At 39.6% G+C, this 26,199-nt stretch overlaps 2 protein-coding genes across 5 annotated transcripts; one reads left to right on the top strand and one right to left on the bottom strand.

Annotated features, from left to right (window-relative positions):
- The first annotated feature begins 3,596 nt into the window (after positions 1–3,596).
- Positions 3,597–6,698, top strand: LOC103335450 (2-oxoglutarate-dependent dioxygenase 19-like). 3 transcript variants are annotated; one of them, XM_016795249.2, is made up of 4 exons: positions 3,597–3,678; positions 5,380–5,652; positions 5,740–6,306; positions 6,382–6,698. In XM_016795249.2, the coding sequence occupies exons 2-4, from the start codon at positions 5,392–5,394 to the stop codon at positions 6,625–6,627; spliced, it is 1,074 nt and encodes a 357-aa protein (XP_016650735.2). In that variant the 5' UTR covers positions 3,597–3,678; positions 5,380–5,391; the 3' UTR covers positions 6,628–6,698. The 3 variants fall into 3 exon arrangements, with proteins under 3 accessions (XP_016650735.2, XP_016650736.2, XP_088910008.1); XM_016795250.2 differs by having other exon boundaries at positions 3,608–3,678; positions 5,390–5,652; XM_089053882.1 differs by having other exon boundaries at positions 3,634–3,678; positions 5,045–5,652.
- A 1,158-nt stretch (positions 6,699–7,856) lies between these two features.
- Positions 7,857–25,722, bottom strand: LOC103335452 (TMV resistance protein N-like). 2 transcript variants are annotated; one of them, XM_089053879.1, is made up of 5 exons: positions 24,782–25,722; positions 11,476–12,568; positions 11,114–11,392; positions 8,245–10,986; positions 7,857–8,088 (listed from the first exon to the last, which is right to left on the bottom strand). In XM_089053879.1, the coding sequence occupies exons 1-4, from the start codon at positions 24,835–24,837 to the stop codon at positions 9,406–9,408; spliced, it is 3,009 nt and encodes a 1,002-aa protein (XP_088910005.1). In that variant the 5' UTR covers positions 24,838–25,722; the 3' UTR covers positions 7,857–8,088; positions 8,245–9,405. The 2 variants fall into 2 exon arrangements, with proteins under 2 accessions (XP_088910005.1, XP_088910004.1); XM_089053878.1 differs by lacking the exon at positions 24,782–25,722 and adding an exon at positions 14,315–14,970.
- Between the last annotated feature and the right edge of the window lie 477 nt (positions 25,723–26,199).

Genomic DNA, 26,199 nt, shown 5'->3' with positions numbered 1-26,199 from the left:
CTTGTACTCTGTCCTTAAGACAGTTTACGCCCCACTACATTGCTCATGGTCATGCTTGTGTCCTAAGATACAACCACCACTTACAATTGTAACTTTTTTCATTTTACATTTCAAATTTCAAATCCAGTCGACAATTAGACCAGCATTAACTAGTACATGCGTCGTTAAACACCTTGCAGTTACATAAAAAATTGAATGCAAATGTGTCTAGAAACAATTCTGCACTAAAAATAGTTTTCAGTTCAACATTGGTCGTGTGTGTTTATTTTCTTGTCTCACCACAACAACTTCCAAAACCACAGCAAAGCTAGCTGCAGTCATTCTGTCACAAAAACAAGTTGATGTATTTTGTTTTTGTTTGTTCGTTTATTAAAAATAGTTTATGGTTTAATGGTTTGTTCTGTTAAGAACCATTAATCCAAACTTTTGGTTTATATATAATTAAACTCTTGGTTGCAAGCTAATAGCTTGCAAAAATATGATTCAAATGGAAAAACAAAAAACAAATACACATCAAATTAATAGTACATTTATATATATATATATATATATGCAAGATTAGACTAATATTTAAACATGTTTACAAGGTGTCACCAAGGCACAAAACGGTCCATAAGCAAACAGACTGTGGCCTCTGAAAGCGTAGAGGAATCCAAGTCCCTCTGAATCTGAGCCATTCTGCTGCTCTCTTTTCTTGCTTCTTTCAACACTTGTTGTTCCTCAACCTCACCATCACCCTCTCCTTGTTTGCCCTCTGATGAAAACACCATTCGTTTCTTAGCTCCTATCTTGTCTTTCAGCTTTGCAAACTCGCTCATCCAAACCTCCACCACTGCAGACATACTAGTTGAACTACTTGAAAACTTGAAATTCTTGCTTGGTCTTGACTCTTGAGTTTGTTCAAGGATGATGAGGAGAGCTGGCAATTATGCTTGTTGGGTTATATAGAAGAGAGAGAGAGAGAGAGGGGCTTGCCCTTCATGTGGTTTGGATTGGATGAAAAGTCACAGCCGTTGGATATAGGCTCGCACACAGGATTTAGTTTTAGGAATATTCGTTGGAGAGAGAGAGAGAGACTAGAAGTGGGGTATGAGTTTTGTGGAGTGAATGAAAAGCTTCCCCGTGGGCACACGGAACTTCTCTTCTTTAGATTGTGGGCGACTTGGCATATTACTATTCAACAATAATATTCCATCGCATCTTAGTTTTTCTTTTGTCTGATTCCAACATTGCATTTCTCCGAAAGGCTGTTTGGGGAATTGTATTGGTAAAATTGGGGATCCACAATTTGGTGATTTTTGATGTGAGAATCGAAGGAAGTTGGACCTGCTCAGCTCCAAAATGTTAATTTACCCCTCCTCCACGTGTTTATCATGTGAAAACATCAAATTCCTTTTGTTGATTTAAAGAATTGCCCTTAATTGAAATCTTAAGCAAACTTCAATTTCCAAAATTAACTATTTAAGTCCTTTTTATACAAAACTTAAGTCCTTTGAGTTTTTCTACTCTTGTAATAGTCTTTTGTGATTTGGGTCGAACTCTTTTCTTAATCGTTGGCATGTGTGATACTCTTATTCTAGAGTTTGTCCCAAGTGGTTTTCCTAAGAATGTTCTAATGAAACTACTGTATTCATGTCTGTCTTTCTATGCTTTTTAGCTTCTGAATGAAATCTTCTTAAAATTTAAAAAAATAATAATAATTAATTAATTAATTAAAAAAAGAAGTTCTTTGGGTACATAAAAGATCTCCAATTTGACAAAAGAGGATATTTTCAATGATATTTTCACTACAATCCAGTCAAATTTTCCTTTGGCTCCCCATACATGTTCGTGAAAGCTTCTTTAAATAATTTCGCAGTCACCTGGACCAATGTTGACGTCATAAACACATGGTTTTGGGGCCTCTGTATGTGGGGCAAATATTTGGCGTATGTGATTGTAAATCAATGGCATTGCTAGCCATCTTGCTCATTCCATAATAGCTTCAAGTGACCTTAGTCGTAGCTTCGAGTTACGAAGAAACTTAGATTATATGCACATTATAATTTACGAGCAATAAAATAAAATAAAAAATTCATCTTGCTCATCTCTTACTCCATAGGTCCACCAGCGAAGAGATAAGACTAAATATCTTTTGCACCAATAAGAAGTCAAAAGTGTAAAGCAAAGAAAGAACCCTTCAACAACTCCAAGTGTGTGAAATTAAGGGGAATATTTTGGAAGATATATAGAAACTTGGTGGGGTCTAAAGACTATATATATAAACAATAAAGTAAAGCAAATAGTGTTTGAAGTTTGAATGAAATCCAAGACATCTTTTGTCTCATATTGATAGAATAGAGAAAGAGATTGGTTCTTATAATTCTGGAGTGTCCCACACTTGGTAGATGGACAGTAGACCTAGTGCAAGTAATTTGAGCTTCACATTGGGTATGGACTTTAAATATTATGATTAATTATATTTTTTGTCATTGAGGTTTGCCTCGAAATCAAATTTGGTCACTGTAATTTTAATTTTTCCAATTTGACCACCGTACTTGGAATTTTATTTGGCTTTTGGTTATGGAATGCAATAATGTAATCAATGATACCCATTTGTTATTTAAAAAATTTTAGATTGGGGCATTCCAGAGTTCACTCCTCAAGAGTTAGAACGGAACCCCGTGTGTTCTGAAAATGCGAAAAACACATGTAAAGTCGTTTTCAATTTTACTACAATTTAACACCTCGTGATGTTTTTATAAAAATAAAAAATAAAAAATAAAAACAATATCCTGTGTTTTCTAAAGACAACGCACCAAACAGATATATGCGTGTTCTTGTTCTCAGAAAATAGAAAACACATTTGAAAAACGATATAGAACGGGCCCTAATATATCCTTTTTGAATTAGTCTCTTATAATTGTATTGCATGAGCGTGCCATTATTAGTGCTATTATTAATGGCCCAATAGAAAGATGAATTTATTATAAGATGTGCTTCAAACAAACTAATTTCCAATCAAACTATTGTGCTCTAAGTGGAGAACTGGGTAGATTGGTTCTTTTCTATGCCTCAATACAATTAAGGACCTTATTATTTTCCTAGTACAAAAACTAAAATAAAAGGAAAGCAAAATAAAACAACAAAAGCGTGCCAAAACAAAGGGGTATGGCTGGAATCAAGACTATATCACCACTTTAACTCGCCTCAGATCGCCTGGAAGCTTGTTAGAATGCCTGGAAAGTTCGAAGTTGGAGAACTTGATGACAGTTTGTCAGGACTCGAAAGTTAGTCAGCAAGATAACTACAACTTGGGCAAGAAATGAGAACAATCACAACTTGAATGTCACGCTAGTTGGAAGTAGTACCACCATTTGGCATAGAAACAAAAATAATATGTGGGAAATTTCCTAGGAGTTGTCAATTCGAGATTTTAAAAAACTACGGGAATCTTTGAAATATTGTAGATGAGATGTTGTGTTTAAAGAAAGTTGGTATATCCAGTCAAAGTCGTTGCTCATTGGGTTACTTTCGTTCTGTTTCCAGTCACCCACGAGACTAGAACTTGTAGAAGGTGCCAAGTCAATGGCTTTAAGTCAATGCTTGTGCTTTTAAAATAGCTAGTTGGGGAGAAAGGCAGAGCAAAAGGCAGAGCAAAAGCTTGATCAGTAGTGTTGGGGAGAAGGGCAGCTAAAGGTAATTTCTGTCTGCTTTTATATTATTGGCCTCAAAGTTTGATCAATAACCTTGTTTTCTCAAAGTTGTCATACTAAATAATAAAAGATACAATCCCAGGTTCCTCACCCCTTCTTCCCTTCCCAACAACTAGAATCATCTTTCTCCCCTACAATATTTTTGAATGATTTTACTTGTTGGGCACTAAATTCGTTTTGGGAAGGTAGCAATTATGTCATGTGACTCACTAATTTTTATTGCCACAGCCTGACCCACATATTCCAGCCCATGTGAGGGACCCTGGTCGGCCTAACATTAGCTTTAAGCCCTAATAATTTGGCCGGCCCATTGAGAATTCCTAAATTAATTAATTAATCCAAACCCATCATCATCTACTAGAGAGATGAGAAGTACACACAAGAAAAATGGACATTTTGCACCATATTTTATGCTTATTTAGTTATATTAAATATGTACATGCTGATTGAAAATCTAATATTCTTTACCAATGCCGAACCCTAGTCCCCTTTCTATCAAAAAACCCTCCTAGGGCCGTTTTTATTTTGACTGGGAAGGAAGTCATGGTTCTTTCTTCCCTCTCCCCTCTTCTCTTCCTCCCTCTATTCTTCCCTCATTTTTAAAGACAAAAGGTTTTCGTCTTCTTTTTGTTATCTTTGCATCTTATCTCTACCTACGCTTCGACATTGGATCTTTACCACCATCTTTTTTGTTATTTCTTTATATTCGGAATAAGTCACAAAGACTCTTTGGGTTCTCTATGTAGTTTTCATCTCTTCTTTTGTGAGAGCTTTTCATCTCTCCTTTTGTGAGAGCTTTTCATCTCTCCTTTGCGAGACCTTTTCATCTCTCTTTTGTAAGACATTTTCATATCTCCTTTGTGAGACTTTTTCAACTCTCCTTTGTAAGAGTTTTATTTGTATTGTTATGGTTTTGTTTTTTCAAGCTTTTTCCCTTTTTGATTATTTTGTTAGTTTGTAATGGCCCTTTGTGGCTAGTTTGTATTAGTCATTTGTGGCTAGTGGCTTTTTTGACTGAATTATGAACGCAATCTTTGAATTTCTCAACAATAACAAAATCTAATATTCTTTTAATGGTGGATCGATAATTTTTGAGATTTAAAGAAACGTTGAAGTAATTAAGAGGACCTACTAGATGAGGTATTTGTTTTTTGAACCAAAACTTGTTGTAGTATCCAAAGCTTGAGAATTAATTCTCTTAAGTCATCTATGTGTTTCATGTTGAAAACATGAAGTTCATGAACCCTATTTCTCCCAATGGAAAGCGATGTCGTGAGAAATTAATTACATTGGTTTAATTTTTCCCAACTGCACCTATGACACTGCTGATCAAGAATTATGTCAATCAGATCGATTCAAAGCTTCTAGATTAATCTAGAAAGATGAAAAAACTTGAAGGCTTAAGCCACTCATATGGTGCCAGAGGCCAGTGAAAAGAAGGTTTTTCTAGATGGTCGGTAATATTTTGAATGGTACCTTTCTATCAGCTCATGACCAAGAATGAAAAATTTGGTATGAAAATAAGGTTTTTCTCGTCGGCGTTTTTTTCCTTTTTTCACATGTTGGTGGGCTGTTGAACGGGATTGAGATACATGGCTCTAAAGTAGCTATAAATAAGAACCACTTCTTTCAAATAGAACGACTCATCACACTCTTGCTTCCCCGTCAATTTATATCTTCTTAGTTAAGTTTAGAGATGGCTGAAGTTGCTGCTGCTCAAAGCACGGAGGCATTGAAAGTAACGAGCATCAAATCACTTGCTGAATCATCTGCTCTCAACAATGTTCCTTCTGCATATGGCTTCACCATAAACCCCAACGATGAAGCAGATCCCAACGACCCTGAATTCACAATTCCCATCGTCGACATGTCTCTTCTCACCTCAGGATCTCCAGAACAACGGTCAAAAATCATCCATGACCTCGTCAAAATTTGTCAAGAGTGGGGCTTCTTCATAGTAAGTAGTGGACATGCAAATATACATGCAGTTATATTATCAACGTATTAAAAAATTAACAACTTATTATAATCATGTGCATTGCAGGCCATTAACCATGGAGTCCCTGAGAGCCTCATGAAGGCGATGATCGAAGCATGCCATGGATTTTTCAGTTTACCAGACGAGGAGAAGAATGAGTTCAAATCGGGGAACGATGTGCTAGAGATGTTCAAGTATGGAACTAGCTATAATCTGGCATTGGATAAATTCCTTCTCTGGAGGGACTTCTTCAAGGTCAGAGTGCATCCCGAATTCTACTCCCTCTACAAGCCGGCTTGCTTCAGTGAGGTCTCAATGGAGTTCAGCAAGAGAGCCCGAGAAGTTGCGTTGGAGATAACAAGAGCAATCTCAGAAAGCTTGGGGTTGGAGCCAAACTACATACACAACGCCATGAACATGGATCGTGGCATACAAATGCTCGCCGCCAACTACTACCCGCCTTGCCCTCAGCCAGAACATGCAATTGGCATACCCCATCACACGGATCATGGCCTTGTCACCCTTCTCATCCAGAATGAGATGAAAGGCCTCCAAGTTGAGCACAACGGCAAGTGGCTCACCGTTGATGGCCCTCCCAACGGTTTCTTTGTTAACCTCGCTGACCAGATGCAGGTTTTTTAATTTTTAATTTTTCTCAACTCAACATGTTATACAATAATTTATCTAAACTTGTTTGGTTTCTTACAGATTCTTACTAATGGTAAATACAAGAGCGTAATGCATCGAGCCACCGTGAACAACAAAGCTACAAGGATATCGATCGCCATACCACATGGACCATCTGTTGATACAGTTGTTGCACCAGCTCCAGAGTTGTTGGAAAAGGAAGGCCAAGCTCCTAAATACCTTGCCATGAACTACAAGGAATATATACAGCTTCAACAAAGTGGCAAGAACTATATGAAGTCTACCTTTGATCACATACGAGTCTAAGCCTTTTACCGTGGGCTAGCTTTGTCACGTTTCAACCATATTGAAAGAGCTGCAGCAGATTCCCTTTTTTTTCTTTTAAATAATGCCATCTCTGTTTTTTTTTTTTTTTTTTTTTTTTTAATGATAGAGTAGCCCAAAACTAGAGTTTATGTAATGAAATTTGTTATTTGATAAAATAAAATAAAAATATATATTAAATAAACTATTGGCCTTAAGTCATAATTTCAGTGTTGAAAACTGTACAATACTTTTATTGAATACTTAAAGAGAAAATGAAGATAAAGAAACAGAGATGGTGAAGCAACATCCTTCAAGCGCTAAACCAATCAACAAGCATGGAAATTGAAGCCTCAGAATAGCCAGTCAAAAGCGAGTTGGCACCCTCGACTCGGCTGAAAATCGAAGCTAAGACAGTTGAGTTGATCCCTCTTTTTGCTTGCACCTCCTGGCTAGACCCAGCATCAGTTGAGCCCGAGGCATTAGAGGCAAGGATTTGATCCTTTCGGGTCTGCTTGTTCATCTCACTACTCCACATACTTGCCACTGCAGACATGACTGAATGTCGTCAACCTTGAAATGCTTGTGAAAGGGGAAGATTTTGAAGCTTTGGGGACTTGGTAGGTTCTATATATAAGGTTGTGTATATATATATCTGTGGCTTGTTTTTATAAAAACAAGCACCTACGTTGGTCGGTTTCATTCAACTTTCTTGTCTGGCCACAGGAAGTCCCAAAAACCACGGCAAGCTAGCTAGTGGTATTAGAAAAGAACGATATGGAAATGAAAACATTGGGCATTTACTTATCCTATGTATCTCATATGGCTTCCTGTATTTCTTTTCCTAATGGCTCAAAATCGTAACTTTAGTTAGGTTAAGTAAGAGAAATTCTTAGGTCCGGCAAGTAGAATATATCACCAGTCTGACCACAAATCAGTATTTGGAGAAAAACTTGTACACCACGGGGATAACACTGTTTTGCTTGATAACACTGTTTTGCTATCCCCAACCGATCACGCTTTAACACATGTGATAAAGATTCCACACTACATGTGATAAAGATTCCACACTACAGAGCATATTGGATGGGAATGTTTTGCTATCCTCGTGACATGCAAATCTTCCTCCAGTATTTGGGTCGCCCTTCAGAGAATGATAATAATAAATACGATTCCCGAGAGTCAAACTGAGTACCAAAATCTGGATCAGATTTTATCAAAAGAAGACTGGATTTAGTTTAGTGCATCTTTTTATTAAGAATACCACTGCTCTGTTTGGTTACTTTCAACTGTCATTCTTACCATCCTTCCCCAATACAGAAGAAATCTAGAAGAAAAAAATGTTAAAGAAAGGGAACTCTCGAAGTTTCCAACTATGAAAGAGGATGGCGCTGTCCAAAAACTAAGCATTTCAGGTTGTGTTGTACTTTTGGTATTCCTGCAGAGATGAAGATCCTGCTCTTTCTGAAACGCAACCAGTGGAAAAATAAACTGATTGCCTATCAAAATGGTAGGAGAAGAACTGGACAACCTGGCTGAGCATATATAAACGCAAAAGAGTAATTCTGGGAAAAATGCATTTAAATATACAGCAGAACAAAAGATTGATGCTGCACTCACATTGGTAAGCAAATTTGAGATACGGAGCTCGTGTTGGTTTTCTAGAGACTGCTTTTGGAGATACTGAGAATGGAGCAGAGATAAGCAAATGTGATACACCACGCAAGCCAGCTGCCACAAATCCAAAATCCTTAAAATTGCAACTGTGGAAAAACCTTTTTCAAACCTCCAACAGTTTTCTACTTTGGATAATAGTGTGTGAGGTTGTCCCTATCTTCATAAAAGGACTAAAGCAGTGCAGGCAGCTAAGCAAGCCCTTGTTTTGTTCGGAAATCGAGTTCAGCTTCAAGCTGCAAGACTTGTTCGCATGAAATGTTCATTAATTTCTTCAAGGCACCCTATGTCCTCTGCCTAATCAACTGCTGACCGTTATAGGGTGGGCACATGCCTAATGCAGTTATTGGACATTCGTGGCCAGTTTCTTTCCAAAGATAACCGTGGCACATATAATGATCAGGGGCCATGAGATTTGAAACGAACAGAAAGCTGGTGTTGCTGAAGTTTGCCAAGGATGCAAAAGGTTCCATGCTCGATTGTCTGATTATGCACGGCAAAAATGAACCACCCCAACATTCCTGACCTCATCATCACCTTCTCCTTGTTTGCCCTTTGATGAAAACACCATTCTCTTCTTAGCCCCTACCTTGTCTTTCAGCTTTGCCAACTCGCTCATCCAAACCTCCACCACTGCAGACATGCTTGAACTTGAAAACTTGAAATTCTGGCTTGGTCTTGACTATTGAGTTTGATCAAGGATGATGAGGAGAGCTGGCTATTATGCTTGTTGGGTTATATAGAAGAGAGAGAAAGAGAAAGAGGGCCTTGCCCTTCATGTGGTTTGGATTGGATGAAAAATCAGTGTGTCAGAGACAGCCGCTGGTTATAGGCTCACACACAGGATTTAGTTTTAGGAATATTCCTTGGGAAGAGAGAGAGAGAGAGAGAGACTAGAAAGTGGGGTATGAGTTTTGTTGGGTGAATGAAAAGCTCCCCGTGAGCGGGCGCACGGAACTCTCTTCTTTAGATTGTGGGCAACTTGGCATATTGCTATTCATCAATAGTATTCCATTGCATCTCAGTTTTTCTTTTGTCTTATTCCAACATTGCAAATCTCTTTCTCCGAAATACCTATTCACCTCTTCATCATCATCTTCAGTAAAACTAGCCATCTTCATTATCTTCACAGCTGAAGTAGTCATGTTCCGAGTCTTGTTCATCTTCACATAGATCAACACAATTATCTCCATCAAACCTGTCATCAGCATCTACCAAGTAATCGGATTCAGACTCACCATCTTCTGTAAATATAGACAGGTCTTCATCATCCTGTGTCATTACCAGGTGGACCCCGAAGCTTTTAAAACGCAGCGAATCTTGTGTCAAATTCTGAAAATTAACTCGACACACAAAAGGCGACTGCGGCCAGGTAATCTGATCATCCCGGTAAAACATTTCTCTGAATCGAATATAGCACAGCCACACATGACCTGACCCTATCTTTCTGAAATGGTAATCGAACTGAATAAAATGAGGTACCACTTCTGGTTGATTGACAGAAATTCTTGTTAGAAAACCATGGTAACGTCGTCTTTTATTTTGTGGGTTTTCAACAGCAGCGTATAGAGCCAATCCTTGGTTCTGGCATTTGAAGTTTGGAGGGATTTCAATCAAAAGTTCACATGCTTCATCACGCTCCTTCACATCCTTATGACAGCTGAACAACGTCGAGAGAGCTTCAAAACTTGCTGGAAATACAACCTGAAATCCATGTTTCTGTGAAGACAGAAGGTGATCAAAGAAGAGTGTGATCTGCTCCTTTGCTAAAATGTTTTGCTTCTTTGTGAGGTCACGAGCCAGATTGCCGCACAGTCTCTGGCAATTACACAAGTCCACCAACTCAATCATTTGTGAGTCTTTTTTACCTTTCAGAATGTTGGACAATGATGAAAACCTTTCCAATGATATGCAATCACTCGCCTCTAACTTTACTATTTTTGGTGGAAGTTCAGGAATATCTTGAAGCCTCTTGCAGCCATGCAAGTAAAGCTCCCGCAAATTGACAAATTTCGTAATGCATACGGGAATACTTACAAGGAAATCACTTCTTGTTAGATCAAGTGCGCTCAATGTAGACACACAATCAAGAGTTCTGAGGAAATTAATTTCTGATAAATTGCTTCCTTCCAAAGTGAATGCCTCAAGTCTGGGAAGCGCTAAAGGATGTGATACTGCACTCCCCAAAACTTCAGACTTCACTTTATTTGGAAATGTAACAAGCTTTCGACTTCCTTGGAGACAAATGTGGTTTAGATGTTCCAACTCATAAATGCTGGGTGGCAGATTCGTAAGATTTTCACAACTCCTTAGGTCTAAAAATTCAAGACTGATGAGATATGCAATTGACGCAGGCAATTCTTTGACGCCACTACCAGATAGAAACATGCAACGTAAGGAATCCATCTTTCCCCCAATTTCAGGGAAAGTCTCCAGTCTTCTGCAATCTTCAAGATTGAGAACTTCTAGAGATTTTGACTTGATTATCGGAAATAGTGTGAGGTTATGGCATCTCACAAGACTCAAGTCAACAAGCTTGTCATGAAATCCAACAGAAGGATGAACCTCAACTAAACTCGTGCAGTCGTCCAGATTCAAGGACTGTAAGTTTGGAATTCCAGAGATATTTGGGGTTTTTGTTAGGAATTCACAGCTCTCAAAATTCATGGACTTCAAATTTTTCAAACGCTATATAAGACAAAAATAGAAAAGAAAAAGAAGGATCAAACGATAAGGCATAAACAAGTGCAAGTCATAACACAACAAACTTAATAAACTTTTGAAAATACGAAGGGATGAAAATAATTTAAATTACCTTGAATCCCTCCCCAAGTTGTGACAAGCGGCTACAAGGCATATAAAGTTCAACAAGTTTCCTTGGATTGAAAGTAGATGGTAAAGTTTGTAGAGGACAATCAGGCCAATAAAGAAACCTCAACTCATTAGATAGATAATCCACGTGATCACCATAAAATTGTGCATTCACATTGATGAAAAGTCGAAGGTTTTTCATCTTTGAGAAGCTGTCACCACTCAAGCATATGTCATCTGGTGTCGGAAACTTCGCTATGATGCCTTTAATATTGTTTGTTCCCTATTATCAAAAAGCAGTAGTGTTAACATACAAAGCTCTTTAGCAAATAAAAATGCAAGTGTACACATCACACACAGACTTACTGTTCCTTCTGTTAGAACACGATAAACATCCTCGTGAAACCACAATCTGCTACGTTCACCAGGCTCATTTGGCGACTCTTGATAAACTATTCCTCTACCCAATTCTTCAAGCAAGTCATGCATCCCAATTACGCCTTGTTCAATGTTTATGAGGGCCTTGTCTACGAGTACTTTAATGGCATACTTAGGCTTGAGGTCACAACCTTCCAGGATCGGTATCACATGGTTCACCTTTCTACCATTAAAGAAACATGCTATGTCAAGGAAAACTTCTTGCACCGAATATTCCAATGCGTCATAGCTTATTTTGAGAGTTTTTTTAATGTCCGAGTGCAGATTTCCATCCAATGCATCATGCCACTCATCTATACTTCTACCACATAGATGAGAACCTAAAACCTTGAGAGCTAAAGGAAGACCTTGAGCATGCTTCACCGCAGTTTCTGCAGCTTTCACATAATCATCGTCCAAATTTTTATTTCTCCCACCATTCCAACTAATGAAGAGATCAAGAGATTCACGAAAGTTTAATTTCTTGGCCTTGTATATAATACTAACTTGATGAGAAGTTAGCAAATGCTTATCTCTTGTTGTTATGATAATTCTACTGCCCAAACCAAACCAATCACAACCTCCAACTATGTTGTTTAACTGGTCCAAATGATCCACATCATCTACAATTACAAGAACCTTTTTATGACTCAACCTTTCCTTTATCACACTGATTCCTTTATCGGCACTGGTAACCTTTATTTCCTTTCCCCTTAGAATCTCATAAAGAAGAAGATTTTGTAGGTCGACTAGGCCTCCATATGGTATTGATCTTTCTCTTACATTTTCCAGAAAACAACTCCCTTCAAACACATGGGCCAGTGAGTTATAAACAGCTTTAGCAACAGTTGTCTTTCCTATTCCACCATTCCCCCATATTCCTACCATGCGAACATCATTTCCGTCAACATCTAAAACTTTATGAAGATCTCGTACACGAGCCTCTATTCCGACTTGGTATTTTGCCACATTGATATGGGTATCATTTAATACTCGTAAGGAAATCTCGTTGACAATGTTCTGAATAAATTCAGTTTCACGGCTGCCAATTTTAAGCACAAACAACATTTAAATAAAATGGGATTTTTCTATATATGTTTTAAAGAAGTGCTCCACAAAGAAGTGCTCCACTCAATACTAGTGTAAATTATGTCGTGAATTTTAGATGATGAAGTTACTTCATCATGATATTTGATATGTCTAGACACTTCTTCTTATTAAAATCTCGGTTTACTAGTTAAAAGTTGGATTCAATATCCATAACTGTCTTACATTTATCAAGAAGAATAATTAAATGAGGGTTTTATAATCAACATAAGGAAGAGCTGTTTGGTAGGTATCTAAGACTAATAAATCAATTTAGTATTTTGTTCTTGGAAATTATGTAATTTATGGACAACATTTTATATATGTTTTTTGCATATGTTATCATATACCATAGGCTTAATTTTTTCAAATCCTCTAGGTGGGATTGCCTCTGGAGAGAGAGAGAGGTGGTGGATGCGAAAGAGGAAGGTGGAGGGAGGTCATAAGAGAGGCGGGAGTGCGGCTGTGTATGGCAGGGATGGGTTGATTTGAGAAGTTATTATTTTTTTCACAATATTAAACCCAAATAAATAAGTTAGGGAAAGTACATCAAACATGGTTTTCTTCTTCTGTCTTACACTCCCCTTCTATTTTCTCACTCTATCGTTTAATCGCTCTTCTCGATTTCTCCTTACATTATCCAACAATTGTTTATCAAACATGTTACTATTGTACAAGATTTTCATGTTGTCTTTTGTCTATTTTTGCTCATTTTGCTTCAAGATCTCGAATTTGTCGTTTGGTGGTTGAGAAATGAAGTGCAGAAAATATATCGATCTAATCTGTAGTTTCTATTCATTTTCGGTACTTTTGATTGCATATCTTGAATTTATATTGCTTGATGGCTGAGAACATGTGGGAAAAACAAAAGATTAGAAAATACGCGACCAAGCTATGATGTTAGGGAAAGCATGTGATGGAATGGACACTACGATAACAATAGAAGAGATTGGTTTTCGTAACAGAGTGATTTTATTAGAAAGGAGAGAAGTACACTGCTTGGTAAAGAACTATAGGCTATTAATAATGTAGCTATTGGTTGGCTAAGTGGCCTTTCAGTGATGTAACTATTTGCTACTTAGTGGGTTTGTAGGACTGCAGGATTTCATCCAACAAAAAAATAAAGGACTGCAGGATTCCACAGGCATATTACACAAAGCCTTGTAATCTCCTCTGTTTCTATATTACTTTGTTTCTATTAGATTGTGTGAGGCTTAGATATAAGACTAGTGTTTGGCTTTCTAGTAGATTTCTTAGTTACAATGCACATTACAACACTTCAATCCTATTCATTGGCAATGTTTTCCGGCAAGACTGCCGACTTGACCAACTGCCGTGTCTACGACTTGGCTTTATCAAATATCATCAGCCACATAAGCTGCGGTTTGCTCTAGACTAGAGCATTCTACAAAAACACCTTATATGTTTGTGGCTATTTGTTTAGCCGGCATAGTTCACCGACTTGGTCATTTAGTCCAGTAGATACCCTCTTCTAGATTCAACTACAATTATCTTAGATATCTGATAGCTATTGTAGCACTTTGGGATTCTAAATTATTACTCTAGAGATTTCTACCAAATGTCCATCACATTTTAACAGTTAAAATAACATATTCTGCAACCCTGGGATAAATAATTTGAAATTAAAGCAGAGCCTCCGGATCCTAAATGTATATTAAAGATAGAAAAGAAAAAAACATACCCCTCCAAGTAATGCGACCCAGACAAGTGTGCAGCTTTTGTAAGAGCTTCCTTCCATCTCAGAACCTTCTTCATATTGTCTTGGAATTTTCTTTCATCATGGTTTGTAAGTTTCTCGTCTTCGAATTTGCGTTCATGGTTAGCAAGTGCCTCACCATAACTACCTCTTTGATTCCGTACATCCGAGGGATCCACTTTGTAGAAAACTGGCCAAACCATTTGTTGTTTCGAATTTCTACATTGCATGATATGAGCGAGTTCATCCAAGCACCACTTGGAGGATGCATAATTTTCAGAGAATACGACGACAGAACACCTCGATCCTTCAATTGCATCGACAAGTGTTTGTGATATTTCTTCTCCTCTTGGGAGCTCATCATCTATGAAGGTTCTGATGCCCCTCTGGACCAAATTTTTGTGCAGATGGTCTGTGAAATTGTAGCGTGTGTCCTCACCTCTAAAGCTGAGAAACACATCGTGGGTCCATGAATTGGTGAAAGAAGAAGAAGAAGAAGAAGAAGGGGAAGGAATTCCTAATAATTGAGTGGTGTCTAGATCCATATTGGTGAAAATTGAACAGGCTGAAAGGGTTGGAAATTATAGTGATTTATTGTCCAAGAGTCTCTAGGTGGCAATGTCAGTGGCGAGAAGAATCATATGAGTGAAAAGTCTTCGTCTTTCTGGGCCCCAAGAGCCCCTACCTCTGCTGGGTCTCTCTAGACCAGAGGGACAGTTTTAATTTTTTTTAATTTTTAATTTTATATAATTATTTATAATTCCAACAGCTATATTTTATAATTATCTCTTTATTTTCCTTTCTCCTTTTGTTTATAATTATCGTTTATCTTTATTTATGATTGTCGTTTATTTTTTTAAATTCGATGATAAATCACATAATTTATTAAAATCACACAACTACTTTTATAATTTATTCCAAGCATACATATGGTGTTGTACTTGTTTTAATTTTTAAGTGAAATTCTATTATGTTTTGGAATTCTAATTTTTTTAGGTTAAAATGTTTATAAAATTAAATCACTAATGTTGAAACAAAAATAATGTCAAAAAAAATTAACATGAAAAAAAAAATTAGGGTTAATCATTCTTAAACAAATTAATAAAGTTGCGGACTCAAATTATGAGTCTGCAAGGTTGGAGGAAAAAAAAAGTTAAGTCCTGAAAATACATGAATAATTATATTTTAGAGTGTGAAAATTTGAGTTTAGCCCCAACATGGTTGGAGATGACAAAGTGCAAAAGTTGTTACTATTTATGCGAAATTGGTAGAGGAAAGTGCTCGGCACTCTGCTTTTAAGACAGTTTATGCCCCACTACATTGCTCATGGCTGCGCTTGTCTTCTAAGAAACAACCACCACTTACTTACAATTATAACTTTTTTCATTTTACATTTCAAACTTCAAATTTAGTCAGCAATTAGATCAGTATTAACTAGTACATGAGTCGTTAAACACCTAGCAGTTACATAAAAATTTGAATGCAAACCCTTTGTGTCTAGAAACAATTATGCACTAAAAATTTTGAAAAATAATATTGATTCCTTTATCAACAAAATGGCCTAATTCATAGGATTTAGGTCAAATTTAAGCAAAAATTGATTTTAAAAAAACAAAAGAAAGCCCATCATATTTTAATTCCCACTAGATACACTCACATAGGATGCTCTTAGGATATTCATTAGGATATAAAATCAGTAGGATCCAAAATTTGGTGTTTATCGGATATAGGATGATAAGCTAAATTTGATAGTCTCAATACAACCTGAATTGAATTTGATAATCTTATTATAATTCACATTGTTTGTCAGCTTTTAATATAATCACCTTAAATCACTCAAACTCACTATGCAATATATTTCATTCTATTCTTTTGTGCCAAAATAATTGACTATTTGAACATCTTCTAAAAGTTTCATTACGTCCATGGGATATAACTCAGTTGATTGAGCTATTACACCTCAACTCATGTGGGCAAAAGTTCGAGACACCCAAGACACCCAATGAATATGTGTGTAAACCAACCTCCCTAATCACTTGTGCTATAAATTAAAAAAAAAAAAAGTCATAACAAATTTCCATGTTTTTCTTATCATTTCCATTGTTTTTTTAATCTAGTTTTTATCGATATCGATAATTTTTCTTAGATATATATTTCCAAATTTTTAGACCACAAATATTTTTGAAACCATCGATATTTAATACCTTACTTCTTAACCAAAAAAAAAACTTTCCTTATTTATTGTAAAATTAATGAGACTAACTATTTATAACAAAAACCATAATTTCACTCATAATAAGCATCAATATACATCACAGATGCGAAGTAGTTTCCTGTCATCTTCATAGTGGATGCGAAATCATAGGGAATAAGAAAATGGTCAAAAGGAAACACCGACAAACCACAAAAAGAAAATAAAGAAAAAAGAAGCATCAATACACTTTTGTTGCAACATTGGTGTTTATCAGGTAGTTGGGGGTGTGGGAAAAAAAAAGACAAAAGGTTGATTGTTGATGAAGTTGACTAAAATATATCAAGATTTTCAAAAATAACCTCCGTAATTGTTAGAAGACAAAATTTTGTTATTGGTGAGTCAGTTAATTCATATTGTTTCATGCTAACTATTAGATAGAAAAGTATATGAGTTTAGTATATTATCGTTGTTTATACCAAAATGAACAGCCAATAAGCGTCGAACACGTGGACCAAATTGGAGCTGTGGAAGCCTTCGACACCTAGCTACAGTTCTATTCCTACCGATCGCACTATTAGGGCAACTCCACCCCCAGGGGCACGTGGCGATCCCACAATTGAGTCCACATCACACATCGAAATTCTAAACAACTTGCACACCTCCCAAGGCCTATAAAAGAGGACAACTATCCCAACTTGGAGGTGATCAACTAGAACTTACATACTGCCTATTGATCGTAATTCAATCTTACTAAATCCGACTTACTTAGCATCGAAGAGCCTTCGCGGTACCACACGGTGCCCAGTCTTACTGAGCATTTGTTATCTTGCGGATCGACGCCCTAAAGAGGCCGTGCATACGAAGGCCCAACATCACTAAGTTGCGGGAAAAGTGCGAACCATTTTCCTAAGTCAGCTTGGCGCCGTCTGTGGAATCAAAAAGAATCGACCTACAATTCCTAAAAACACATGGGAACCACTTCAGCATCAACGTTCTTATCGAAGGATGGACTACCGTATGGCATGCCAAGCGGCGCAAGCCCCGCGCGCACCTAGCACTCCCGGTAATCCTCCGTGATGACTACGAGGCGAAGCTCGCCCAAATGACTTCCTTGAAGAAATGGCCAAACTCAAGAACATAACAACCTCCACTCGTCCAAAGTAGACGAAACTTAGCGGCTTAACGGGAAACGCAAAATATTCAGCTCGGAACCTTCCCAGTCTGCACCCGATCGGCGAAGAAAGGAAGAATGGGGCAAAAAGCGCCTCGCCTTCCAAACAGCTCGGTAGTCCCAGCCCACGGGACCAACCTCAATGCAGAAGAAGGTCTATACGCGAAGGATCAGCGACAAAGATGCCATCGGATCAGCGACAAAGATGCCGAACGCGAGGTCCCCAATCGGGATCAATGCTGCGCAAGATGACCCACTGATGAGGTCCTTGGGAGCAAATCACCCTTAGAAGGTCCGAGGGTTGGTGTCGAAGGTAGAATCGGCGATGGTATGCCTCCAAGGGCACCGAATCAAACTACCGTTCGAAACTCCCACGAGTATTCAAGGCAAGACTACCAAGTGCGAGGAGAACTTCCGAAGACTACGCCCGAGGAGGTCCTAAGCGAGACCCGTTATCCGTCTGCTCTTCCAGAGAATTCGGAAGATGGAAGGACGGCCAACCTAGTCCGGGAACTTGACTGGGAAAACTTCGACGGGAACCTTTATAGAGCGATCAAAATTCCGGACAGACGGGGAGGTACAGCCGTTGCGCTTACTGCTTTACACAGCGTGGAAGACCCTTTAACGCACCTTCACTCTTTCAATCGATTGAATGCAAGGGCCTCGGCGATGAGGCAATGCTGTTGTTCTCATCCTCCTTACAGAGCCGCTTTGGAACTGGTTCTACCTCTTGAACCAGAATGTAGTCTTCTATCATCCCTTCCATGATTCCTTCGGAAAGGGAGGAGGATTGGCAATGAAATTCAAGTTCGCACGCTGGTTGTACGAAGCGGTAGGACAGTCCACCATTTCGAGCCCACCTCCTTGTCCGGCAAGGTAGAGAACTCGGAAGAGTGCGGTACCTCCGGATTGCCTCTTGGACTGCAGCCTCGATCTCGAAGCATTGGCCGCTCCGACTCCTTAAAAGCCACTGGACCTCCTCCTTCGCCTCGAGCCTCCTTCGCCGTTAATTGCGCCGACTCGGGGTTGCCGGCTCGAACTTGGCTTCATAAACCTTGACTGCCGTTCGGTAGCTTTGCATATCCTTTGCCAAATTCGCATAAGCTTGGATAGCCTTGCCCCTCGGCAACCCTAGCCATGCCGTCTTCACAAGCCTTCTTTGCCTTTTCGACGGCATTGATGGCTCGCTTGATGCACAACCACATGTCCATTGAAGCCTAGGAAACAAAGGAAAATATTAGACAAGGCCGTAAGCAAACGGTAAAATAAACGAGAATGGTTAGCGCTTAAGCTTGAAGGCGAAAGGCACGGCCAGCCTCCTCCTGAATGAGCTTCTTGGCAGGTCCTCAATCTCGGACAGCTCCATTTGCGAACCGAGGATCATGTGGTTCACAAATCGGACCGTCTTCGATGGATAAGCCAAAGTGACGGGTTCGGCGCCTCATTATCTTCAGCGAAGATGGCGGCGAGCTCATCTGCGCCCGCGCTTTAGGGCGGGATCGGCATCGGATCGCGATGATTGGGACGCTTGCGCCGCTTTGGAGGAGGTGCTCTCGGCAAGCACACCTCAACTAGGAGACGGACTGACCGCTTCGCTCCGGCCTACGCCGAGCCGGCGTTGAGCTAACGGAGATCGGCAATGGTCTTGTCTTCGTGGTCGACTCCTCCCGAGGATGCGGTAGCGCTTTGGCTGCCGGCTCTTCTTTTCTTCCCCTGGAGCCCAAGCATGAGGCGCCGCTTAGAGGACTCGTTCATCCTCTTCACCTCGGCAGCCCTCCTCTCTTCTGTCACTACAAAATCATGATCGGTAAGAATTCTCATTGTGGTAAATAAGTTGTCATAATGGACAAGTACACTTACTCTAGGCAGGGTTGATAAGTTGAGCCTTGATGAGATTGGCGGTGAAGAGGAACTTTGGGTCCACTCTCTCCACGCATGGACCTTTAGCCTTACCTTGTCAATCTGCCGGATCTCTGCTTGGGTGGCGCTCGGCTGCTTCAACTTGCTTGCACAAAAGAAAAGCGAATTAAAACTCCAAAGAGCGCCTACACACTAAAGGACCTACCGAAGCAGTACGATGGCCTATCGACTATTTGGAAGGTGGTGGAAATGTGGAAATAGGACGGGATGTCCCGATGGCGATTCCCAATCAGGACAAAAGCACTGCTTTCTCCACGTCTTACGGGATGTTGGCACGACACTAATAAAATGGCCGCGCTCGTAGCCTTGAGCTTGTCCTGAACCCAACCCCGTGGTCGGCAGACTTGGACTTGGTGGCTATGCAGGTGGGAGAACTGTTCGTCGAAAGCGCTCCCTCGCCGGCCATGCGAAGGCCGTGACCACTCCCATGCGCCACCCGAGTTGGGGTTGAATTGGCCAAGAGCATAGCCGATCTGTGCCAAGATTCTCTGAAGCGGCATGCTGCAATAGAAGCCTCACTCCTTGCGAAATACGTCCGTGAAAAAGCGACCGCTATCCTTGGTTTACTTAGAGTTTGATTGCCATTGGGATCCTCATCCCTACCGAATCTGTATGAAATACTTGGCACAATATTTCATGATCTCCTGCTCGGTAATCTGTTGGGCTCCGGTAGTCTACACCGAATATGTGCTCCTTTGGAACTACCATCGGCACCCTAGGATTGCTAGGAAAGACTACCGATACCCTTGGCGAGAAGATGGTTCGGCGGTGACTCTTCACGGCCGGAAGTGGAGGTCTCGGATGGTGACGGCGCTCGTCTCCCGGTATAGCTAGACCAGCGTGGCGGCCGTAGCTATAGACAATAGACAACGGTGCGGTGCATTCATTAGCCCTTCGGATGCCATGTGAAGGAAGCGGAGCTGGGGCCTTCACCAAGTATCTCAACATCGGTGTAACCGCATCGGCGCCTACCGCCTTGCTTTAGGAGTCAAAAGACCGTCCGATGACTCCCACCGAACGCATCGGGCTTACGCTCAGAAAATGACTCGCTTAGACATCTACAAAAACAAGGAAAAAGGAAACTAAAGCTCATGCCGGATACTAGGTACCGATCCCTACATAGCTACTTATGGCGACTAGACTACAGAACGGAACCCTATGGTCAGTCTAGTTCAAACCAAGGAAGGATGTAACAATAGTTAAGGAAGAGAGTAAATTGAGGGTGTCGAATGGTACCTTAAATCAAGCTTTGGACGAGGACCACGAACTATGCTGCTGATCGCCTTGACGGAAATCGCTCGGCCGTTCGCAATGCCGAAAATCTCCTGGTTTACCGTTAGCCCGCGTCGGAAATCATATGGAATGCCGGAAGCTCTCGTCAAAAATCGCCTCAACAAAGCTCTCGCTTCTCACAAAATGCAAAGCGAATTCCTCTCTGGGGTCACCCCTATTTATAGGCGAGGTTATAGCGATACACCTCGAAAAACCAAGCGGTGCATGATTACTCTCGCCACGTGTCGCTCATCTTATGGGGGTGACGGCAAGCGAGGCACGGAAGACGAAGCCCATCGTCTCTTCACATGTCAACTCGACGCGACCTTCTGACTTCCCGGACGTCGACCTCGGAATGAACATGAGCGGAAAGGCCAAAGTTGAGCTCGCCCACTAGCTGGGTTACCGAGCGGTAGGACAACATTTCTGCCGAAGACAATTTTAAGTCCCTTCCGAAGAACTCTCGCAAGAGAACTTGGGGACTCTGTTTATACCAAAATGAACAGCCAATAAACGCGTCGGACACGTGGACTGAATTGGAGCTATGGAAGCCTTCGACACCTAGCTACAGATTCCTGTTCCTACCGATCGCACTATTAAGGCAACTCCACCCCCGAGGCGCGTGGCGGTCCCACAATTGGAGTTCACAGTCTCACATCGAAATTCTAAATAACTTGCACACCTCCCAAAGCCTATAAAAATGACAATTATCCCAACTTGGAGGTAATCAACCAGTAACTTACGGCATACTGTCTATTGATCGTAGTTCAATCTTACTAACTCAGTACTTACTTAAGCATGAGAGAGCCTTCGGTACCACACCGGTTCCCAGTCTTACCGGCGTTTGTTATCTTGCGGATCGCGCCTACGGAGACCCTAGTGCATACCGAAGGCCCAATATCACTAAGTTGCGCGGGAAAGTGTCGAACCATTTTCTTGCGTCAACAATCGTCTTTTTCGATAAGTTAGGTCCTAAAAATATATATCATCTAACAATTGGAACTTGCAAGTAATGAGACACATAACCAAATTAAAAAACAGGATTGTAATTAAAGCGATATTTTTTTTTATTAAGAATGAATGCAATTCTCAAAAATAATATCATGAACCCATTCACATAGAGTGAGAGGGACTTCATTCAATTTTTTCTTCGAGCAGAAATTTGTTGAGTATCAGAATGGAATCTTTATATGGTCAATGGCTGGATAGTGACCGTATCGTGGAATGTCAAAAAAGTTTGGGGTGGGTGGTTTCAATTGGGTTTCCACCAAATATATATTACAAGATCAAACAGGCTGTTACTAGATAGTAACTTTTTAATTAATGATGCCAGGGGCTAAAATGAGATGGAGGATTTAATCAAACTTATTGTTTCATGATGCTATAGTCAATTGTTGCATGACCAATACCTTTTCCTTTTTTCTTTTTTCTTTTTTTCTTTTGAAAAGGTAGATTTCATTCCATTAGAAAGGAGGAATAATGGGCATGTAATGCGTGGCCTCATTAAAACCTTCTCGGAAAAACCACACGGGAAAAACCCAGGATAAGAAAAATTACCACAAATGTTGATGAAGTACACAAGAAGGAAAATTACATAGCATCAATATTCCTCCTTTTTAGTTGAAGAGGTATGTTTTTTTTTTTTCTGGTTTTCTCTGTGAATGTTCTTGGATTTGATCCTTTACTCTGTTGACCAGGGTCAATTTTTTTATAGATCGAAGCTTTTTTATTTTAAATTTCACTATTTCAATTTAAAATTTAACTAATAATCAACTCATCGCTCGCATTATCTAGATATAAGGAACCAGTCAAGATATGATATATGAGTCATATCATTGTAGCAACTGAAATCTTTTTTGCATAAACACAAAAGAAAAACCAATCTGATTATGAGTTGTAAAGCAATAAAAGTATACAGATAAATGGAAGGGTGAGAGAAAGATAGGAAAAGAAATATCAATGATATATAATTCCAATATGTAAGGTCTATGAGTCATCTCATATAAAGGGAATGTAATAAAGCATCAATACGATTGATCCATAATTAGACAAATCGGTGCATAGAAGAAAAAATCAAGAGCAAGCGTTATCCGGAATGATTGGGCCAGGTGGCTTTTAACTTGACCAGTATAGGGGCAGAGGGAATTTCGGTGGAGCGTGAAATGCGTAGAGATCATAAATAGGGGACTACCCCTTATCGGGCCATCCATAGCGTCATATCAATTTAGTTTTCTGTAAAAAATCCTATCAAACCTAGGATAATAAGCTCATGAGCTTAGTCTTACTTCACCGTCGAAACGAAAGAAGACTTCCATCTCCAAGTTTTAGCTCGCTTCTTTTTTGGGTGTGCGATCAAACCAAAATACCCAACAAGCATTAGCTCTCCCAATAAAAAGCCATTCAACCTCTCCCATAGTGTGTGGCGGTGTCAGATGGCGTGATTACTATTCCGGCTTCATGTAGGCGATTTAATTGAGTTAGCTCACCCTCGCGGGATCGCGACCCTTTGTCCCGGCCATTGTAGCACTCGCCCAGGGCATAAGGGGCATGATGACGTCACCTCTTAAGTTAACTGACTACATATATATTATAAATAAATAAAACCAACTTGTGTATTTTGTTTTTGTTTGTCTGTTTGTTAAAAAATAATATATGGTTTAATGGGTTGTCCTGTTAAGCGAAAGCTTGGAAAAACAATAATCCCTAATGTAAGAACCATTCATCCACTAATAGCTTGCAAAAATATAATTAAAATGGAAAAACGAAAAACAAATACACTAGTAATAAGTTTATGTATCCACTAAAATTTAATTACATGGAGGCAAAGGTCCTTCAACAAGTTAAACACGTTTACAAGGTGTCACCAAAGCACAAAACGGTCCATAAGCAAACGAACTGTGGCCTCTGAAAGCCTTGAGGAATCCAAGTCCCTCTGAATCTGAGCCATTCTGCTGCTCTCTTTTCTTGCTTCTTTCAACACTTGCTGTTGTTCTTCAACCTCATCATCACCTTCTCCTTGTTTTCCCTTTGATGAAAACACCAGTCGCTTCTTAGCCCCTACCTTGTCTTTCAGCTTTGCCAACTCGCTCATCCAAACCTCCACCACTGCAGACATGCTTGAACTTGAAAACATGAAAACTGGCTTGGTCTTGACTCTTTGAGTTTGATCAAGGATGATGAGGAGAGGTGGCTATTATGCTTGTTGGGTTATATAGAAGAGAGAGAGAGAGAAAGAGGGCCTTGCCTTTCATGTGGCTTGGATTGGATGAAAAATCAGTGTGTCAGAGACAGCCGTTGGTTATAGGCTCGCACACAGGATTTAGTTTTAGGAATATTCCAGAGAGAGAGAGAGAGAGAGAGAGAGAGAGAGAGTAGAGAGTGGGGTATGAGTTTTGTTGAGTGAATGAAAAGCTTCACCGTGGGCGCACGGAACTCTCTTCTTTAGATTGTGGGCGACTTGGCTATTCATTACTTATTCATCAATAGTTTTTCTTTTGTCTTATTCCAATGTTCCGAGTCTTGCTCATCTTCACATAGATCAACACAATTATCTCCATCAAACCTCTCATTAGCATCTTCCAAGTCATCAGATTCAGACTCACAATCTTCCTTAAATATAGACAGGTCTTCATCATCCCGTGTCATTACCAGGTGGACCCCGAAGCTTTTAAAACGCAGCGAATCTTGTGTCAAATTCTGAAAATTAACTCGACACGCAAAAGGCGACTGCGGCCAGGTAATCTGATCATCCCGGTAAAACATTTCTCTGAATCGAATATAGCACAGCCACACATGACCTGACCCTATATCATGACCATACCCTCTCTTTCTGAAATCGTATGTTTTGTGAAATGCCACAAACATAAATAATAATAAATAAATAAATAAAACATACCCCACCAAGTAATGCGACCCAGACAAATTTGCAGCTTCTGTAAGGGTTTCTTCCATCTCAGCACCTTCTTCATATTGTCCTCGAATTTACTTTCATCATGGTTAGTAAGTTTCTGTTCTTTGAATTTGCGTTCATGGTAATTCAGTGCCTCTCCATAACTACCTCTTTGGTTCCTTACATCTGAGGGATCCACTTTGTAGAAAACTGGCCAAACCTTCTGTTGCTTTGATTTTCTACACTGAATGATATGAACAAGTTCATCCAAGCACCACTTCGAGGATGTATAGTTTTCAGAGAATACGACGATGGAACACCTTGACCCTTCAATTGCATCAAGAAGTGCTTGTGATATTTCTTCTCCTCTTGGGAGCTCATCATCGATGAAGGTTCTGATGCCTCTCTGGACAAATTTTTGTGCAGATGGTCTGTGAAATTGTAGCGTGTCCTCACCTCTAAAGCTGAGAAACACATCGTAGGTCCATGAATTGGTGAAAGAAGAAGAAGAGGAAGGGGAAGGAGCTCCTAATAATTGAGTGGTGTCTAGATCCATATTGTTGAAAATTGAACAGGCTGAAAGGGTTGGAAATTATAGTGATTTATTGTCCAAGAGTCTCTGATTGGCAATGTCAGTGGGGAGAAGAATCATGTGAGTTAAAAGTCTTCGTCTTTCTAGCTAGACCCGAGGGACAGTTTTAATTTTTTTAATTTTTAATTTTATATAATTATTTAATTAATAAAATAAAACTACTTTGTTACTCTTTCAAAAGTTTTCCGTGAATGGCGGAAAGAAGAACCACCTTCATCAGTGGTTGAATCCATTTTGATTGCAAAAAAGGATGAGATATCGATGCTGGAATTGTTGAAAGAAGAAGAAGAAGAAGGGGAAGGAGCTCCTAATAATTGAGTGGTGCCTAGATCCATATTGTTGAAAATTGAACAGGCTGAAAGGGTTGGAAATTATGGTGATTTATTGTCCAAGAGTTTTTGGTTGGCAATGTCAGTGGGAAGAAGAATCATGTGCGTGAAAAATCTTGGTCTTTCGGGGCCCCAAGAGCTCCTATCCCTGCTGGGTCTCTCTGACCCAAGGGCCAGTTTAACCAAAAATAAATGCTGTGTCCTTAAGACAGTTTACGTTTCACTACATTGCTCATGGTCACGCTTATCTCCTAAGATACAACCACCACTTACAATTGTAACTTTTTTCATTTTTCATTTCAAACTTTAAATTCAGTCGGCAATTAGACCAGTATTAACTAGTACATGCGTCGTTAAACACCTTGCGGTTACATAAAAATTTGAATGCAAACCCTCTGTGTCTAGAAACAATTCTGCACTAAAAATAGTTTTCAGTTCAACATTGGTCGTGTGTGTTTATTTTCTTGTCTCACCACAACAACTTCCAAAACCACAGCAAAGCT

The sequence above is a fragment of the Prunus mume genome, linkage group LG6, assembly GCF_029339155.1.
Source record: "Prunus mume cultivar Tortuosa linkage group LG6, ASM2933915v1, whole genome shotgun sequence".
Taxonomy (NCBI): Eukaryota; Viridiplantae; Streptophyta; class Magnoliopsida; order Rosales; family Rosaceae; genus Prunus; species Prunus mume.
The sequence above is the reverse complement of the archived record's forward strand: the minus strand, read 5'-3'. Positions and strand labels throughout refer to the sequence as shown.

What these genes read in the sequence shown, in the direction of transcription:
- LOC103335452 (XM_089053878.1), bottom strand. Translation starts at nt 14,874, where the DNA reads ATGGATCTAGACACCACTCAATTATTAGGAATTCCTTCCCCTTCTTCT. An exon ending in GTGTTCTAACAGAAGGAACA is followed by an intron (nt 11,393 to 11,475) that starts GTAAGTCTGTGT and finishes TTTTGATAATAG; the next exon opens with GGAACAAACAATATTAAAGG. An exon ending in AACTTGGGGAGGGATTCAAG is followed by an intron (nt 10,987 to 11,113) that starts GTAATTTAAATT and finishes TGTCTTATATAG; the next exon opens with CGTTTGAAAAATTTGAAGTC.
- LOC103335450 (XM_016795249.2), top strand. Translation starts at nt 5,392, where the DNA reads ATGGCTGAAGTTGCTGCTGCTCAAAGCACGGAGGCATTGAAAGTAACG. An exon ending in AAGAGTGGGGCTTCTTCATA is followed by an intron (nt 5,653 to 5,739) that starts GTAAGTAGTGGA and finishes TGTGCATTGCAG; the next exon opens with GCCATTAACCATGGAGTCCC. An exon ending in ACCTCGCTGACCAGATGCAG is followed by an intron (nt 6,307 to 6,381) that starts GTTTTTTAATTT and finishes GGTTTCTTACAG; the next exon opens with ATTCTTACTAATGGTAAATA.